This window comes from Centropristis striata, chromosome 1 (genome assembly GCF_030273125.1).
Source record: "Centropristis striata isolate RG_2023a ecotype Rhode Island chromosome 1, C.striata_1.0, whole genome shotgun sequence".
In the NCBI taxonomy this organism is placed as follows: domain Eukaryota; kingdom Metazoa; phylum Chordata; class Actinopteri; order Perciformes; family Serranidae; genus Centropristis; species Centropristis striata.
This window is the reverse complement of record NC_081517.1, coordinates 42,375,346-42,395,010: the sequence shown is the minus strand read 5'-3', so window position 1 is coordinate 42,395,010 and position 19,665 is coordinate 42,375,346. Positions and strand designations below refer to the sequence as shown.

Below are 19,665 nucleotides of genomic sequence, written 5' to 3'. Positions count from 1 at the left end.
ACACACAACATTCAGAAGAAAATCTTCAATGGCATCACACTTAAAGTCGGAGCCCGGCGTAACAAGAATAAATCTGTGAATTCACAGAGAGCCTCCAACTGCACATGGAGCTTCACTTTGCACCTATTACATGTATTTTCTCCACTATTCAACTAAACATAGCCAGCTCCTGCAACTTTAAAAGTACCCGATGAAATATTAATCATCACACCATTTGCAGGGTACCATATGAGAACACACTTTAGAGTGTTAGAGTGGAAAAAACCCCTGTAGGCTCAACCCACTCCTGTACTGGGTTAAAATATGGTGTTCACACTGCTCTTTCTTCTCACAAGAAAGGGAACAGGAACCTCACAGCAGCTCGGCAGCTTGTCAGCCATGCACTACACTATATCTCAAAACCTGGCCCAGAGCCTCAAAGGATCATTTAATATGTAGTGCAATTCTTTTATATACGATTGGCACATTCATGACCTTTCAAAGTAGCGGCTGGCTTCAGATGAGGCGACATTTCATGTTACAGTTCTGTATATGTGTCAATCAGTCAGGATATCCCAACTGATCCCCGCTTACAGGGAAAGAATACGATGTGACCTTAGCGATTTGAGACGGCACAACAGGCTTTTGTTTTTAACATTTAATCCGTCAGACAGCGGTTAAATAAACTGTATAGTGGGAATATATGGGGTTACTTTTGTGTCTTTATTATCCAATCAGAAGAGAATCGGTTGAAGAGCAAAACTTTTGGTTATGCAATTTAAAGGTGCAAATATATTTGTGATTAAAAATGCATGGTAACACTTTACAATAACCATCATTTATAGATGGTAAATAGACCATTTATAAATGGTAAACAGATAGTTTATTAATGTTTAATCATCATTTATAAACCATATATAGGCCATTTAGAATGGTGAATAGAAAATGTAATAATGTTGAACTGTGATTTATAAATGAAAATAGATTACTTTACCATAAACAAACATAATTATTAGTTTATCAATACCTTTACACACATTATAACATTTTTAACACCATATTAAGTATGTAGATGATTTCAAAATTATTCTTATACCTTTAAGAAATTGCTTGAAACCATTTAAAGATTAAATATGTATAGAATTTTGTAAATGGTTAATAATAATTGGTTTATAAACCATCTATAAACATCACTTAGATGGTTATTGTAAAGTGTTACCAAATGCATTATTGCAACTAAAATACTTTTTTTTTTTGCAAATCGGAATGTTTTCTTTGCTGTTGTATTGAAACTAGTGGGCGGGACTTATGCTTAAAGATGTAAGACACGTCTCTTTTGGCCGGTCTCTCCATCTCATCCAGTCCATGGAGGAGATGGAGCGATGAAGACAAGCTGTCCATCCAATCGAGACCGGCCAATAGAGACGTCTCTTACATCTTTTTTTTTTTTTTTAACTTTATTGCTTTTATGCACATTTACAGACAATTAACATCACAAAGGAAAACAAATCAAAACATCTTGAGATTGGGTCTCATCTGTCACACAAATGGCACTGTAAAGGGTATTAGACATGTTTTATCTGGTTTTCATTCCAAAAATAAATAAATAAATAAATAAATAAAGAGGGATAATTTAGATAATAATAGTGTATAAGAGTCTTAAGCAATATAGTCTGTAACTGGGGCCCACCTTCTCATAAAAACAGGTACTTTTAGCTGTAATTGGGCAGTCATATATTCCATCATGTAGACATTTCTGACTTTCTGTAACCACTGAATGATACATTTCTTCATCCAATTTATAGTAATAATGTCTCTTACATCTTAAAGCATAAGTCCCACCCTCCAGGCTCAGCACAACAGCAAACTAAACTTTTGAAATTCATTCATAATATATATTTTATCTTTAATCACAAAATGTATTGTTTGGCTTCATTATTAAGACACAAAAGCAAACCAACAGACAAACAGCTTCCTTTCAAAGTTGTACCCAGTGAGCTGATTTCTTTGTTGTTGTTAAAACTGTCTGTCTCAAGTTACCAGCCATATTCAAGGTTATCATTTTTTCTGGAATCCTATACCAGTAGTTCTCAACCTTTTTAGTCGCGACCCCCAATTTAACATGCATGTTGTCCGTGACCCCCGCTCACTGAACAAAATCTCACATGCACAGTTCAGATCACCCAAAAAAGAAACAAAATGACCAAAAAAAGTAAACAAAATGACCAAAAAAGACACAAATTAACCACAAAATGACCAAAAAAGACACAAAATGACCAAAAAAAGACACAAAATGACCAAAAAAGACACAAAATGACTAAAAAAAATACAAAATGACCAAAAAAAAGGACACCAAATTACCAAAAAAAACACAAATTGACCACAAAATGATCAAAAAAAGACATTAAGTGACCAAAAAGACTAAAACAAATGATTTTGCGACCCCAAGGTTGAGAATAGCTGTCCTCTGCAACCTCATGAGTCAGAGCAAGGAGACTTCCTGCTCAGAGAAAAGCAATTTATCGTGACAAAAATTTCCATCACAGTAACAGCAGTCTTACCTGTCTTGGCATTAACGGCGAAGAACCCCTGGGGATTGCCGCTGGTGATCCTGTAGGTGAGTTTATCACTGGCCTTGGCGTCTGGATCGACCGCATTTATCTGGATGATTGACACATCTTTAGGGGAGTTCTCCATGACGGATGGGTAGTAGACGGGTTCGGAGGTTTGCGGCGCGTTGTCATTGACGTCCTGCACCTCGATGTAGACCTCGACGAAGGCAGACAGCGGCACCACGCCGCGATCCATGGCGTAGACCGTGAGCCAGTAGTGAGACGTCGTCTCGTGATCCAACAGTTCCTGCGTTCGGATGATACCTAAGAGATGAGAAAAAGACATTAAAAAAAAGTCTTTAAGCAAGCAAAAAGGCCATTACCAGGAGATGGCTCAAACCTGAGCAACCACAAAATGAGGACTGGATCAACATATTACAAGACATCTACACAATGGAAAAAGTGACTTTTCATCTAAAGTTACAAATGGACTCATTTTACAAAACCTGGTCAAAATGGAGAGCAATATGTTAAGCCTACAAGTTCTGATTTTATATAAAACTGTCATTTAACTAACAACGACTGCTGCAAAGAATGATGAGAGGAGAAAATGATGACGCTGTGTGATATTGGTACCCCCCACCCCAACTGTTCTTGTTCTTTGTTCTGTATAAAATGTTAAAAAAAATTCCTCAATAAAAAGTGAATTTAAAAAAAATAAATAAAATGAAATCTGTAGGAGGAGTTTGTTTAAGTATGCGGCATGGAAATGGGCAAATACAACAGGAAATGCCATTTTCGATCCAAGATGGCCGACTTACTGTACGTTTTAGGGTATGGGTTCTAGAGACTTTTTGGTGCGTTTTGCCATGATACATGTATGTACCAAATTTTGTGTCTCTACAACATTCCTGTGCGAGGGGCTGGATTTTCTTGACTTTCAAGGGGGCGCTGTTGAGTCATTTTGCCACGCCCATTCCCAGGACCACTAGAATACGTAAATTTCAGCGGAGATTTATGTATATTCCAAAAATGGTGAGTTTTTGAATATGATAAAGCCCCCAAAAAGGCGATTCATTTTTCTGAACGCAAATAATAATAATAAGAAACGGACCAATTTCAATAGGGTCCTCGCACCGTTAGTGCTCGGCCCCTAAAAAAGTCTTTAGCTTGCATCATGTCAGGGAACAGTTTAAGTGCAACACATGCCATGAGTGTCACATCACTGCCTACACTATCAGTGATCCCTCTGAGCCATTTCTATCAATAAAGGGCCCAGCAGCTTGATATAGGGGCAGATAGAGGGGTTTGGTTGAAGGCGACTTGACTGAAACATGTCAAGGTGGTATATTAACAACCCTCAGTCAGGGCTCTCCTGTTTACATTCACTAGGGGTGAGGGGTTTTTTTCACTGCCATGTGGGGGCTGGAGCCTTCAGCTGAGCAAACAAAGGAGCTTTCAGAGACGTGTGAGTTGTATAAGTTGACAATGGTTAAATGGACGAGTGGGGGATGGGCGGTTTGGGCAATCTGAAAGGGGGATAAATGAAATTATGGGATTTACTGAAAGTATAAAAACATCTAATGCAGTAAAGGTTAAACAGCACACTGTGTTTTGTGTAAATATGCAACCATGCACCCAGGTAAAGACCAGAAATGTGAGTTTTGTATCAACAAGGTTCACTCTAATGTCATAACAATGCTATGTAATTGGTTTACTGTAAAAACAAGGCAGTTCTGTTGGACGCAGAAACAAGTGTTTGATTTATAACTTTAACATCTGTCGACACCAGTTCAGCTGTTTGAATTGAAGAAACCTTGAAGCGGTGGCGAAGGTCTTTCTGATCTTTTTGAGGAAAAGCTCACGGCAAAGTTCACAGAAGTGAATTAGCTTTAGTGCTTTTCATCCCCACCCGAGCCCACTTACGAGCACTCACCAGGTGCTCAGTAGGTGCATTTGAACTGAAGGAATGGGATGTGTGTGTGAGTGTGTGTGTGTGTGTGTGTGTGTGTGTGTGTGTGTGTGTGAGTGTGTGTGTGTGTAAGTTCCCGTGTGGGTGTAGAGATGTTCCAGTGTGTTCACGTGCCTCTGTGTCAGTTTGCTCGTGAGAAGAGTTCCCAAGCTCCACATATACACATGTACTTTTTTGAAAGTGCAGCTTTGGTACACACTGTGTTTAGGTCACTGAAAACTGAGCTTTTGAAAAAAGCTTCAGCCAGGGTAAAGTATTTCTAAAATGCTGTGATCGCTGTTTACAGGTAGACGGGGAACGCTGTCATGTGGATGAGGCCAAAATAAAGTAATAATTCGGTTTCTGTTTTTGTTCAATGCATAAACAATGTCACAACCAAGGTTATTATAGTTAACGAAAACTAACGAAATAACGAAAACTAGAATTGAAAAAACATTTTCGTTAACTGACATAAAAATAAGAACTAGAGTTTTTAAAAAAACGATAACTAACTGAAACTGTATTGTGTGGTTACAAAACTAACTAAAACTAACTAAAATTATAGTGAAAATGTCCTTAGTTTTCGTTTTTTTTTTCTTTTCTTTTTTCATTTTCATTTTCATTTTCAGTGTATTTATTTGAATATGCAACACATGGTAAATATGTTTACTGAGACTTGGATGTCTACACTAGAACCAAAATTCAAAACACCCAGAACTGTAAGAGTTAATAACCTTATTGGGGCTGAGATGATAAACCAAAGGAAATAAAGGAAACATTTATTATGACCTCTTTGAATCACGCACCCAACAAATACCCCATTACAAAAAAACTAAAACTAACACTAAAACTAATAAAAACTAAACTAAAACCAAGCATTTTCAAAAAAACTAAAAACTAAACTAAAACTAGAAAACTCACTCTAAAAACTAACTAAAACTAACTGAATTTGAAAACAAAAATTCACAACAAAATTAAAACTAAAACTAATAAAAAATCCAAAACTATTATAACCTTGGTCACAACCTGATGCAAAACAACGCTCAAACAAAAAGTGGGGAAATAAATCAAGTGTGAGGCCTGCAGATGCTGTAATATAACAGTCACCTTGATTGGTTATTCAGTGCAATCATTGTAAACAAACTAAACAGACAACATTTTCATATGCTTTAAAAGAGAGAGGGGACCAAAACAAAAAGCAAAACCCTCAGAGGGCAAAAAGGAGCTGCTAATAATGAAACAACACCATATTATTGGGATCGCTTGCACATGTGAGGTCTCATTATTTCAACAAGCACATGCAGTGAAGGGCAGCATAAACACAAATACCTTCCAGACAATGGAAACCCTGACACCCTTTATAAGAACAGCCATTTCCATGTTTGTGTTATTTGTGAAACCTCTATAACCTTGATAAGTGCAATGGAGATTTATAGCTATATTTGTTTTTTTTAAACATATGTTTATTGCACATTTTGTTAATCTACAAATGGTGAAGAACATAGAACAAGAAGGCACATACAAGAAAAAATAATAACAATAATGATAGCAATGATTATGATTAAAAAATACATAATAATAATAATAAATAAATAACTGGGGAAAGAAAGAGAGAGAGAGAGAGAGAGAGAGAGAGAGAGAGAGAGAAAAGGGGGGGGGGGCTTTATAACCACAAAATAAATAAATGAAAAAATAAGTAAATAAATATATTGTGTTGTTTTGATGTTATGATAAAATGTTATGTTGTGATGTTGTATGTGATGTTGGATTTTTTTCTTAATCGTATCGTAAGTGTTTGTATATGTATTTTGTATATTGTACATATTTTTTTTTTTTTTTTTTTGTTTGTTTGTTTGTTTTTTGTTTCGTAATTCTCTGCTTTTTTACATCATGGCCAGGGGACTACAGATGAAAACTAGCCTTCTGGCTAACTCTGGCTTTTTTAACCATGTATAATCATGTGTTTTATGAAATTGCACTGTCCCCTTTTAAATAAACTAATAAATAAAAAAATATATATATATACATACATACTTATATCTATACACACACACAGATACACATACATGTCCGTAAAGCTCTAAATGTGTGTGCTAAATCAAGATAAAATAAAAAGATAAAAAGATAAATAAATCTTCAGTTCATTTGTTTTTTATCATTATCTGAAACTAATCAAAGTGAATCATGGTGGAGAGACACACCCGTATCATTACCAGGTATGGGTGTAGTCTATTTACCATCCTGAATCTATAGCACACTTACCGGTGGCCCAGATAAGATCAGCCTCCACAAACATAAGGACACATTTCAAGGGTCAAATAGTTTACATAGTCTTCCTCTGTGCTGCTGCTGCCATTGTTCACCCACTGTAACTTGATAAACTGCGACGAAGGGGTGTAACTGAGAGCCAGTCAAACATTTTGTCTTGGGTAAAGACAGATTTCTCATAAAAAAAGATAACACTCTGAATGTCTTCTCACAAAAATCCTAAATTTAAACACGTGAGGGGAATTCGGGGGTACAGCTCATTTATTCTCTCGCCTTGCTTTACTTTAGCGTTACTGCATTTCGGGCCAGGGATCCTCTCTTGTCATTAGTCATCATTACAGCTCTCGCTACTTAGCTAGAGGCATGTAATAAGAGGGGGAGGCAGGCAGGCAGGGGAAAATAGGTAGCTACCCCATGGTTCCCCAAAGCCAAGAGCCCAATAGCAAAAATCGACCAGTATATCAAGAATGCAAATTAGATGAGTCTGTATAACAGAACTAATGGCTTAAAGCTGACAATACACAAAGAGAGACACAATACCAAACATTTGGGGAGGTCATAAAGTATGATTAACACACATAACATGGTCATTTGATGGTAATAATGGAGAAATAACACATTACTGACTAATTTAGTATCTTATTCAAGCTGACATCTGGCAGTGGATCCCTATTGGAAGAAAACATGTGCAGGAAATTGCAAATGTTGGACATAAATAAGAAATGCAGATGTTTATATGAGGCATTCTGAGCAGAAACACAACAGGACAGGAGGATAAATGTTTCAAACACCAGCAGAGAGAATTAGTGGAGAAAGGAGGACGTTAAATTAGGGCTGGGCGATATGGCCCTAAAAGAATATCACGATATTGCAGGCTATTTTTGCGATAACGATATTCTTGACGATATTACGAAATACTTAAAAAGATATAGAAAATGTGATTTTTTTTTGTCCGTATAAATAAATAAAAATCTAAAATGTAGTGTGAAGTGCAAATCTCAACAGTTGCCAAATACAAAAAAAATTACTCTTGACTCTTGAGTATGAGCAAATAATAAAAAATAACCATTTAGGGGTTCCAGGGGCATATTTTAATGACATTTTGTAAAGGAGAATAAAGGTTTTTGTATGTTTTATTTAAGGCCAAGCCAACTTGTATTTTTTGGCCTAAAACAGTGATTTAAGTTGGTAAAACTTGGAAATATAAATTACTGACATTTAGGGCAATAATGTAAGTTAGCACAACAAAGGAAGCCAGTTGTCTGCTCAAAAACAAGTTGGTGAGTTGTTGTTACTTATATCTTTAAGTTGGGGTTCACAACAAGGGACAATAGTTCTGATAACTCTTATTTCTTTGTTGTGAAATTCGGTCATTAGTGAAAGCTAGCGGCTAACTGATGCTAGCGGCGCTGCTTGTTACAGCTACAAGAGTAGCCATTAGCGTATCAATGCTAACTCAAAATTGTGGTCACAACATTAGCTGACATTTCATAGCGGTGTTACAATCGTGCCAGAGAAATTCAGAGTTGAGCAAACTCAAAAGCAAAACTTAAAATATTTAATTTAATTGTCCAACTTAAAATTTTATCGAAGTTTGTTGCCTTGAAATTTTGAGTTCACCCAACTTTTCTTTTTTTGCAGTGTAGGGCAGAGGTGGTCATGTGTGCACATGCTAATAAGACAAAGTAGAAGAGAAAAGAAGAGACAAACGGGGGAATGTGTGAGACATCCTGTGTGCCTGTGCCAGGGAGATGCCCATGCTTGAATGCTCATGTGTTTGACTGGCAGACACAGTGTAGCAGAACAATTCCACTTTCTCCAGGGTCATGCTTTCTGCTCGCACTTCTTTGCTCTTTTTCAATCAGCATACAAGAGATAACTTTATAAGTTGCAGTTAAGAAACTTGCAACATAAAAACAACAGCAGCTGCAGGAGGAAGGTTACTGTCCACACATACACTACTGGTCAAAAGTTTTAGAACACACCAACTTTTCCAGAATTTAATTGAAAATGATGCAGTTTAATGTCTCAGTCTACTCTGAAATTAATGCACATTTGCAACATTTAATTTATTGAGCATGAGCATTGAGCATGATAGTGTTTTGAAAGTAAAAAAAAGATTCAAAATCACATTTTATGTTGGACTTAAGGACTAAAAAAAGACACAAAATGACAAAAAATTACAAAAAAAAACACCAAAAGACACAAAATGACTAAAAAAAGAAACAAAATGACTTACAAAGACATGAAAAGAATTCAAAAATGGACAAAATAGAGTTAAGTTGTTAACCCATTTCCCTGAAAAAGGCCTACTTGTATAATCCTGAAATGTACATTATTTTCACCACTTACCTTTGTACCCTTTCAAGCTGTTCATTTGACTTGAACTGCTTGAATTTCAATAAAAAACTGGAAAAATTGGGGTGTTCTAAAACTTTTGACCGGTAGTGTATGTCTTTTCAAACTAAATGTCAATGCCAATTTGCACACTAAAGATTTCATCTCAGACTCAGAAACAGGCTTTTACCTTAACTGCATAAAAGGGCAGAGTTTGGAAAGCTATCTGCCACGGCCTTTGGCTCACTGGTTACAAACAAAGCACTTGAAAGACGAATCTGAAGAATTCAGTTGACACACCCATCCCATATACCTAGCCTACCCACTAAGGCAGAAGCAAAACCTGCCCTTAGGCCACAAGAAAAGAAAAAAACAGACCGTGCACCAGCCTCCGCCAGATTTGCTTTCCGCTTTTTTTCCCTCCCTTGCTTTTTTCTTTCCCTCTGGCTTTGTTCTTCAAAGTTACTTGAGCACAGTGGCAGCGCAGTGGAGTCTTCAGACAGCCGAAGGATTTTGAATTATCAGCACCAGCAGGTATTTTACGTTCGAGTGTGCTTAAATCAACGTCCTGTACAGATACACAATGAGTTTATTCTATTACAACTCACAGTCACAGCGAGGCCACAGTTGCTACAGTTTGAAAAGGGTGAAATTCGCTTTTGAAAAGCTGCTCTAAACTGTTCAGTGCGTGTCACAAGTTGTCTAGTGAGACAAAGTTGTGTACTAAATATAGTATGCTGTCAATACAAGATTAAAAGACTCACAAAATCGATATCGCCACTCGTGCTAATTGTCTCATTTCTGCCCTGACTTGTAAAACTTTCAATTGACCATTCACCCAAAATGTCGTGATTAAGTGCCGCAGGTTTAACGTACTCCAGGAGGACTGCCTTGTTCATTCTGCAGTTGAAAAACCGGGGCTTGCTTTGAAGTACCTCCGGTAATTCAGCTCACCCCTACCCCACATTCCTCAGCCTTCTCAGGCCTCTCGCTCACATGCTTACATAAACTTTCTCAGTGCTTTCTCCCCCCTTTTTTTTCTCCCCACAGCCCCAGCAAAATGCTTTGAATTCCACTTCCACGTTGTCGGACCCGGCGTAATAGAAAAAGTCCTTCTCCAAAGCTTTCTGTTACCCAGCAACTTAATATCACATCATCCCAAAGTTCCCAGACATCTGCAGCCAAGATCTGTGCTTCAAAGACATCCAACTCTTTGGAATTAATGCCTGAAACCTTTGAAAATATCAAACATCTACAGTGTGGTGCAAGGCAGAAATATGTTCTGTTGTTGTATATAAAAAAGAATTGCCTGAAGCATTGATTTTATCATACATGCTGAATATGACGAGCAGTTATTAGTCAAGAGGAAAAAGACTTTAGTCGCTGTAAAAAAAGAAAAACATATAGACTGCACGGCTATATGTAAATCTATTAATAGCTTTGTGTATAATAGTTGTAAGTTGTAAGTCTCAATAAGTAATTGAGAAAGTTTGTAGCGTTCATGCAGTTTGGAGAGTGGGAAATATTCAATTATACTAACTGAGCTAATGTTAGCAGCTACTTTAGCAAAACGTTAATGGCATAACGTTTCATTATTAGAGGTATCCTGTGTTGCTTTTGTGAAATGTAGCCTAAAAGGAATAGTCATTTAAAATTGTACCAGTTTACATCACTGTTTAGCAGCATTTTGATGTGCAGACCACGTTCTATATTAGCGAGCTAACGTTAGCATGTTCAGTTAATAAAGTTAGCTATGCAACAGTTACACCACACAATGTATAAAGAATGGAGGACATGTCTCCACTTCCTCCCACTGTACAGCAGTGAAGCCAAAATATCCAGCATACAGCTGCTGCCACCTTGCACTGGTGACGTTATTTGGAGCCAGTAGTGATAAAGATGGCGGTATCAAGTTCCTGCCAAAACTCTCGCACGACCAAAAATGAACGAATGAGAAAAATTTACATTTGAACAAACAAGAACTACCTTATTTAACCTTTACTTTGAATTTTTAATTTGGCTCATGTTCCATCCACTTACATGGAGTGGGCGGGATTTATAACCTATACTGCCGCCAGCCACCAGGGGGTGATCAATATTTTGTGGCCTCATTTACAGGGAGCTGTCATGTGGTCTATCCTTATATATGTTATATGAGTTAGACATGGCAAATTTAGTAACAGCTACTCTGTATGTTAAAACTACTTTGTGTATTGCAACACATTTTAATTCAGCAATGTGAAGTAGACCCTTACATAATAACTAAGCTAAGTTTGGAGTTACACTGGGTTGATTGATTGATTGATTGTCTTTATTTCGAACATGCAGGCAATAAAAAAAACAAGTTTAAATATTAATAGATGAATAAATAAAAAACAAAACAAAAAAAGCAAAAAAATTGAAAAGAAACAGACACTTTCTGCAAGCTCGAAAGGGGGTAGGATTCATTTAGAACTTTTCTTTTCCCTAGAAGTTTAAACTTGAGTTAGATGAGTTCTATGTTAATCTGAATTTATTTTTCATGATACACATGAATAAAGCACTGTGCTTACATTAGACTGCAATAAACAGGCTAAAAGTAGGTGTCACGGCTCTCTGACTCTAACAGTAATCCCTTTGTTTTGTCTGAAGGGCACACAGGGGTCACAATACATTTGGATGGCTCTTGGAGATCATCATAATGGTGATACAGTATCACACGAACACCATGTCTATCTTATCTTCTTCAATATCCCGGCTTATTGAGCCAGCGAGCCGTTTCCACTTCATGCATCGCTGTGCACGCTGTATACTGTCAGCACAGGCAGAGAAATGGCTGTCAACAGCTGGCTAAAGGGAACATGCTACTTAAAGACGAGCTCAATCAATTCACAAGCCTAACAAAGGAGAACACTGATACTCCATGTAATCCTATACTTTTTATTGTTTTTTGGGGGTTTTTTTTACAGCCAGTTAAGAATTTCTTTGACCATTATGTCTCAGGAAAACATGAAAATAATTTATGTGTGCACTGACTGCGGTGTGTTGGAAAGAGACTGACATATTTGGATTCAGTCAGTACATATCTTTGATCCATGTCTGAATGGGTTTTCTCTTTTCTCGTTTTGAATAAAAAAAATAGTCTATTAATTCCAGTTGAGATATCTTTTTGAGACGTTGCGGACGATACAAAGCCTCCATTGTTACTGGGAACAGCGTTATTTCAAAAGACCTTTGAACAGGCCTCAAAGCAATACCTCTTGATTCAATATCACAGTATTATTTAGGAGCAGTTACTATACCTCCGAGCCCCACTGAGCCTGCGCCTCTGGTAACAACCCCACCACCACCACCACCTACTCGCCCCTTCAGAATATTTTTCCATCTCCCAACACTAAAGCTCAGTCTATATTCCCATTGTACACAGTAACCCCAGCTGGCTGGAGGAGGATGTAGATTTTGAGCTGACAGAAAACAATTTCCCCTTCCTATGAGTGTAGAATCATGCTATATGTGTGATGGCACTGACCAGGAAATGATCTCCTGCTGGCTTTCCACCAATAGAGCTAAGTCAGTAATGGTAGTACATGACTACAGACAAGTACAAACACTACTAGCTTAAAAACTGAAATAGGGGGAGCAAGGTAAGGAGACAAAACCCACCTATCATTAACATTACATATCTTGAGTCTCTCTTTTCTATCAGGATGTTAAAAAAAAAAACAGCAGCTGAATTGCTCATTTGGACAACTCTTAAAGTTCTTATCCTTATTGAGTGTACCGAGAATACAAAAATGTGGTTATTTCATATGGCCTATTTATCTATTGAATCACTAGAAAACATGCTATATCATGATATACTCTATATCGTCATCAAGATATCTATGAAGATTTTTGTCCATATTGCCCAGCCCTATTACCCCTATCAGGACTTTAATGCTATCTCCAGCTATCTCCATATCACAAAATCAATACTAGACCATTTTTCATACCATCATGTCTTTCCGACAATTCAGCAGGGTGTACAGTGTACAACAGCATTTGTATTTGGGTGTTTTGACAATATTGAAAGGCATAGCCAGGTATACCATAATTGTGCCCATGCCTAATCAATACATCATCCATATATTGCCCAGTTCTACTTTTGGCAAGAAAGTAAATACCCAAGCTTTTTGTTTTTTTTTGTTTGTTTGTTTTTTTTGTTTTTGTCTTTTTATTTATTTAATTGAAATACATATATATATATATATATATATAATTATTATTTTGTAATTATTATTATTGTTTGTGTCTGTTTGTTAATTCACTGTTAAAAATCAATAAAAATTGTTGAAACAGAAAGTAAAGCCACTGGGTGATATTATTATTATTATATTGCAGCAGTGGTGATGGTGGTGAGAATGTCGGTCTTACAACATTTTCCTCACGGGAGCATTGTGGTGGCCTACTGGTTAAGATGCATAGCATATACAATTTTAATATCAGTCATAATGGCCATAGAAATCATTGGTTGACAGACAGGCTAATGTATTTTGGTACACCCACTTCACTGCACCTGAGTGTATTTGTGGTCAGGGCTGTCACTTGTCAAGTAGCAGACAGCATGAAATTGGCTCTAAATGCTTGAAAACAGTCGCTGAAATTTGAATAAAACGATAAAAGCATGTCAGTGTCTCTTATATGTGCCATAATTTAGCAGTGAGAGGCCCTGGTGAAGATGCTCAGATGTGTCTGTGGGGAAGATGCTAATGTTTAAAAAAAAAAGCAAAAAAAAGCCCACTGCTGTTTGTACTTCACAATGTTATACAGTGCTTTTTATGCCAGTGTTTCTGTTTAGCAGCAGTGGATTGAAGCATTAAATAACAACAAACTAAAACTGTTTAATGGAGCTGGTTTTTGAGCAATGCGTTTCACTAAATTAAATAAGCAAATGTACGTAACATCATTATGGACTTGTGAATGTTCCTTGGGGCCTACTGTGAAAGACAAAAAAGCTTTAAAGGTCTGCAGTTCTATTCACACTTCATCAACGGGAGTCGAGGGTATAGATCTAATTCATGAGTGTTAGCATGACAAGAATTAACACAAAATGAAGCCCGTCCTCTGCACAAGGCAGCCTCAAGTTTCTTTAAAAAGATTTAATGGACTGAGAGAACAACATACTTTTTAACTAGGGAAAGTGTGTTTTTCATTTAGCAACCTACAATCAACTTTGTCCCGCTGCACATTCCTGGTCCCGTCTCCACAGTAACAGCGCTCAAGCAAAGACTATTTGGAATCATGTGTCACTTTGCAGTCCCACTTTTATCTCAAACATATAAGCGCTGAATAGGAAATTAGGGGACAGAGGGCAATGGTTCTCACTTTTAGCAAACTAAACTTGATGCCAAAAGACTGATAATAAAACACACAAGCCAATGTCTTTCTCATAATGTCAAGAAGATGTTTACTTTTACTGTAAAAGCGGCAAAAAGATGTGAAGGACTGGCAATTTTTTTGTGGAAATAGAAAACACTTTAACAAGACTTTGTCATTATGCATCAAACAGTTTCATTTGCTTTCACAAAGGACGCATTTACAGCACTGGCTGCAAAACAGCTTCAAGTGAAAGGGCAATGCATATATTATCCAACAAGAAAGGGCAATGCATACATTATACAATCAGCATCTGTGTCTCATCTAGACTGAACGCTCTCTGCTCTGGTCACCTTGTGCACTGGATAATTTGACTTCATACTGAGACAAAACTTGCTTTGAGCTTATTTTCAAAGTAAGCGTCTCGCTACATACCGTCACCTCCGCAGCTTTTCAGCCTTCACTTTCAAGTGGAGACGCACAAATTGATTTCTCTTTGGCCTACTTAAGTTGGTATTCACAGATTTTGACAAATGTTTTAATCTTTATAGATCCAACACCCACTCATTCAAAATGTCCATGTATATACACACACAACAGAATCTAATGGCTACAGAAGAAACATATTTAGATATACTAATATAAGGAGTAAGTACGGGTATCAGGGCTTGACAGTAATGGGTGCTAGATTGCATTTTTTTTTGTAAACCATGGACTGAAGGTAACTGATGACACTTGAGATTCAAATTCTGTAAAGTATCAGATAAAATACAAAATTTTTGTGAGTTTTGTTCAATTGCTGACATTTAACCCATTAAAGCCTGGAAAGCGGATATGTCGTTTTGTAGTATTCATAGTTTTTTTTCCCCCTTTTTTTTAGTCTCTTGGCCAATGAAATGCATCAGTGTTGCAATGCAACATAAGACTTTTCCAGAACTTTGAAATCATCACCAAAAAAAAACACAAAATGACCAAAAAGGACACAAAATTACCAAAAAAGGACAAATTATTTAAAAAAGACACAGAATTACCCCAAAAAAGACAAAAAATTATTTAAAAAAGACACAAAATTACCAAAAAAAATACACAAAATTACTAAAAAAGACACAAAATTACCAAAAAAGACACAAAATTACCAAAAAAAGACACCGAATTACCAAAAAAAAAGGACACAAAATTACCAAAAAAAAGACACAAAATTATCAAAAAAGACACAGAAATACCAAAAAAAGACATAGAATTACTAAAAAAAACTTCAGGTTTTAGGGGCTTATTCTAAAAACGGCCAAAGGTTTTGCAGGCATTTTTTCCAGGCGTTTTAGGCCTAAATGGGTTAACAGTGCAGTATCTTAATTACTCAAGGTATAAGGTGACCAAAAACGGCGACCGTATTTGCTTAAAGTTTCAGCCTTTTAAAAGTTTTAAAGTTAGTATTGAGTCGCTGGTATAAAATGCTTGACAGCAGTGTACCTTTACTCTTCTCTTCAGTCAGGCACAGCCCATCATTCCTCCCTACCCTTCCAACTATTTAACACGTTTCCTATTACTGTTCTCGGGCTAAATAGCAGCATTTGTCTCCAGGCATTCTTAACTGCAGGTTTTTGAGTAGTGTAGCTCCCTTATCCAAAAGCAAAGCCAAGGACATCACTGTCCAACATCCATCAAATTAAACCCCTTAAGACATGTTTTATCTACCACTACTCCATCCTGCAGCCTGAGATGAAGTCCTGCTACAGTTTATCTGAACAGGCTGCTGTGAAGGTGAAGTCACTTTGACTTTCCTGGATTTCTGCAAGTGTCGACCTGAGCTTTTGATCAATTAGGGCTCAGAATCATGGTTTGCGCAATCTCCCTTAGTCATGCCATCATAAGGAAATGAGAAGACGTTTAATCATTGGCAGTAAAAGAAACAAGACGCCTTTTACAGCCGATTGTATTGTCTGATGTCTGCAGGTGTGTCTGGGTGAATGTGAGTCAGGTGTACTAAGAAGTCCTGAACAGAACCTTGCTGAGGAACATCCTGATAAGAATTGCTTATCTGATTTAAAGGAACACTCCACCGTTTTTTCATATTAAAACATGTTATTCGGGTAAGTAAGACGAGTTGATACAGACCTCTTGCGCCTCACTGCGTGCACTCAATCGCCCTGGCGCACGGCGCCACTTGGCTAGCACTTAGCTTAGCCCAGTTCATTCAGTAGGATCCAAACAGATGGACAGTTAGAAGCGACCAAACTCCTCCACGTTTTCCCTATTTAAATACAGCTACACGAGCACTTCAACTCGGCGCAGTAATATCATCACTCCTGAAAAATCTTCTCCCCTCAGGAGTGATGATATTACTGCGCCGAGTCGAAGTGCTCCCAAGTGCTATTCCGCCATACATTATAGTTATCCTTTTTATCCGCTTAGAAAAGCGCCACGTTTTATTTTGTGTCGCCATAATTGGTCGTTTAACTACTCGTGTAGCTGTATTTAAATAGGGAAAACGTGGAGGAGTTTGGTCGCTTCTAACTGTCCATCTGTTTGGATCCTAATGAATGAACTGGGCTAAGCTAAGTGCTAGCCAAGTGGCGCCGCGCGCCAGGGCGATTGAGTGCACGCATTGAGACGCAAGAGGTCTGTATCAACTCGTCTTACTTGACCGAATAACATGTTTTAATATGAAAAAACGGTGGAGTGTTCCTTTAACTAGAACTGGAAGTCTTTCCACTGCAACTGTTAACAGTGTTTGAATAGCTTTGTTTCTTTGATTTCTTACCTTTTTATATGTGCAAGAGTGACATCATAGTCAGGTTCTGCAGTGGGAGTTACAACCCTCCCAGCTGTCTTCACTACTGACCCACATACAGTACACAGTGCTCCTTTGGATTACCCTGCAGCCATACTGTCAGCTGAGGGTGTGTGTGTCCAGCCCGGGAGTGCTAGCATCTTTTAAAATTGTTTTCCATGGTTTTATAGCACTGACTGCAAAGCCTTGCTGAAGAGGAAATTACATCGGCCCTTTGCCACACTTGCCTTTTTTAAATTGCCATGAGCCCTTGAAAATCCATATCGCCTGACCTCTAGGGCCCAAAACTGTAGCCAGAGTAAACCAGGGCTAAAAGCTAATGCTGGGCTTATATTCAACAGCAAAATGTCAATTTCATTTTGTTTCTTCTGAATCTCTAAGTTGGCTCATATGCTAAACAGAAGCATTTGGAAAGCTTTCAGTGTCTGAAAGTTTAGTTTTGTTGCTCCCAGTCTTTTCGATCCCCGTCAGCCAAATATCACTTGACTATTATCAGCTTTTTCTGAATAAGGGAAGAATGATAAACTTGGTTTACAGCATGGGAAGGGGCCCAGAAAAGAGTCTTGATACGTTTAAATTAAGATGGCACCGAGCCAGTGACCACAGAGTTTTTAATAACACAGAGAATGTCTGGGCAAATAGTTGCCATGGGCTCCCTGAGCAGTCTGACGGACTCCATATCTGGAGGAGAAGCCTGCAGCATAAAGGCTTTCTTTTACTTAATATTGCAAATGAGAATGTGATGGCATTCAAGAAACGGCAATAATGGACGCCGCTTTTAAACTCAATCGCTGCGTCTCACGGATAAATAACTTGTCTGTTCCTTGCCAACATCAAGTGAAGTGGGTAGCAAGCCTGTGTGCCTGTTCTAAAACACAACCTTTGTTCATATTTGTTAGATACACCTACTCGAGAAGAAGAATCACTCACTGTCGTCTTGCATCAACAACCGCAGAGTGCAATGTTTTCCACAGCAACACTTTGTAACCCACAAAGTAGTATTGTTGTGACTGTGTTATTGTGGATGCTACTGTAAGAGGAGCAGCTGAGAGAATAGTGATTTATACTGCGGTGATGGAACAAACAAAACACTACATAAACCCATGCAACCAACTGCTGTGCTTTTAACAAACACAACTGCATGCTGGATTTAGGGTTACAAGTAAAACAGGAAAAGACTTGAACACTCCTAAACACCCTAAAAACCAAATTCCATGACTGAAGGTGTGCGGCTCCTGGCGTTTTTCCCCACGCCACTTTTTCATTTGTTTTCTAATTTCGGACTATTTTAAACACTCTGGTTAAGATTCACAAGGTGCAGCTGCAGCGCTGAATATATAGCTCGGCAGTGCACCCGTGCTTATATTTTCCTTCTAGAAGCAAAATATTCTAAATGCATATGGTAGCCTTGCAAACCACACCCTTCATCTAGTGAAATCATAGGAGGGGCATTACCAGCTTGGCTGTATTTAGTTGTCTACTGACCTCAGATGTAATCCATAATAACAGGACCCAACCCAGGACAATCCTATCATTGCACCTCCTGATAATCACTTAATATAGGCTTCTGGGATTAAGTAAAAGATCAGACCAGGCTCCCTGAAGCTGGATCCTACACAGGATTTGACTTAGACATGGAGTAGCCACCAGTCTGCATGTGGCCCTTTCAAGACTAATACTGCAGCACTGCCACACATCCTAAATCTGGAATACATTTTTTTGCAGAATCCAACTTCCAAAAGTCGATTTAGCAAATAAAGAGAAAGAAATGAACTAAAACAATATAGAAGATAGGGGTGGGCAATATGGCCCTAAAAGAATATCACGATATTTAAGGCTATTTTTGCGATAACGATATTCTTGACGATATTACGAAATACTAAAAAAGATATAGAAAATATGTTTTTTTTTTAGTCTGTATAAATAAATAAAAATCTAAAATGTAGTGTGAAGTGCAAATCTCAACAGTTGCCAAATTTAAAAAAAAATGTATGAGAAAATAATAAAATTAACCATTTAGGGGTTTTGGGGGCATATTCTAATGATATTTTGTAAAGGAGAATAAAGGTTCTTGTATGTTTTATTTAAGGCATCTTATTTTGACAGTCTTCTTGTAAATTCTGTGGTGGATTCTCTTAACACACTGTGCTCTTATTTTGAAAGCTGCATGTGTTTAGCTACAGGGAGTAAGTAGCTTTTTGTGATTAAAACAACTTTAACCACCACATCAAGAAGTAAGAACGTTGCCAATATCATGATATGCATTTTTTTTAACCATAAAAAAAATATACCGATATTATCGTGAACGATACGATATGGCACACCCCAACAACCCATCCTAAATCTGGAATACATTTTTTTGCAGAATCCAACTTCCAAAAGTCGATTTAGCAAATAAAGAGAAAGAAATGAACTGAAACAATATAGAAGATCACTTGTACTTTGAATAAAAG

At 37.5% G+C, this 19,665-nt stretch overlaps 1 protein-coding gene across 12 annotated transcripts in view; it reads right to left on the bottom strand.

The window, feature by feature from the left end:
* Nucleotides 1-19,665, bottom strand: part of fat1a (FAT atypical cadherin 1a) — a 124,348-nt gene that overhangs the window by 94,679 nt on the left and 10,004 nt on the right. For all 12 annotated transcript variants that reach the window (XR_009395021.1, XR_009395023.1, XR_009395022.1 and 9 more), the window contains exon 3: nucleotides 2,541-2,855. Coding sequence is in view for 9 of the 12 variants with exons in the window: in XM_059342957.1 (XP_059198940.1) it covers nucleotides 2,541-2,855 (315 nt within the window). In the remaining 3 variants the exon portion in view is untranslated. The remainder of the gene's footprint in view (nucleotides 1-2,540; nucleotides 2,856-19,665) is intronic.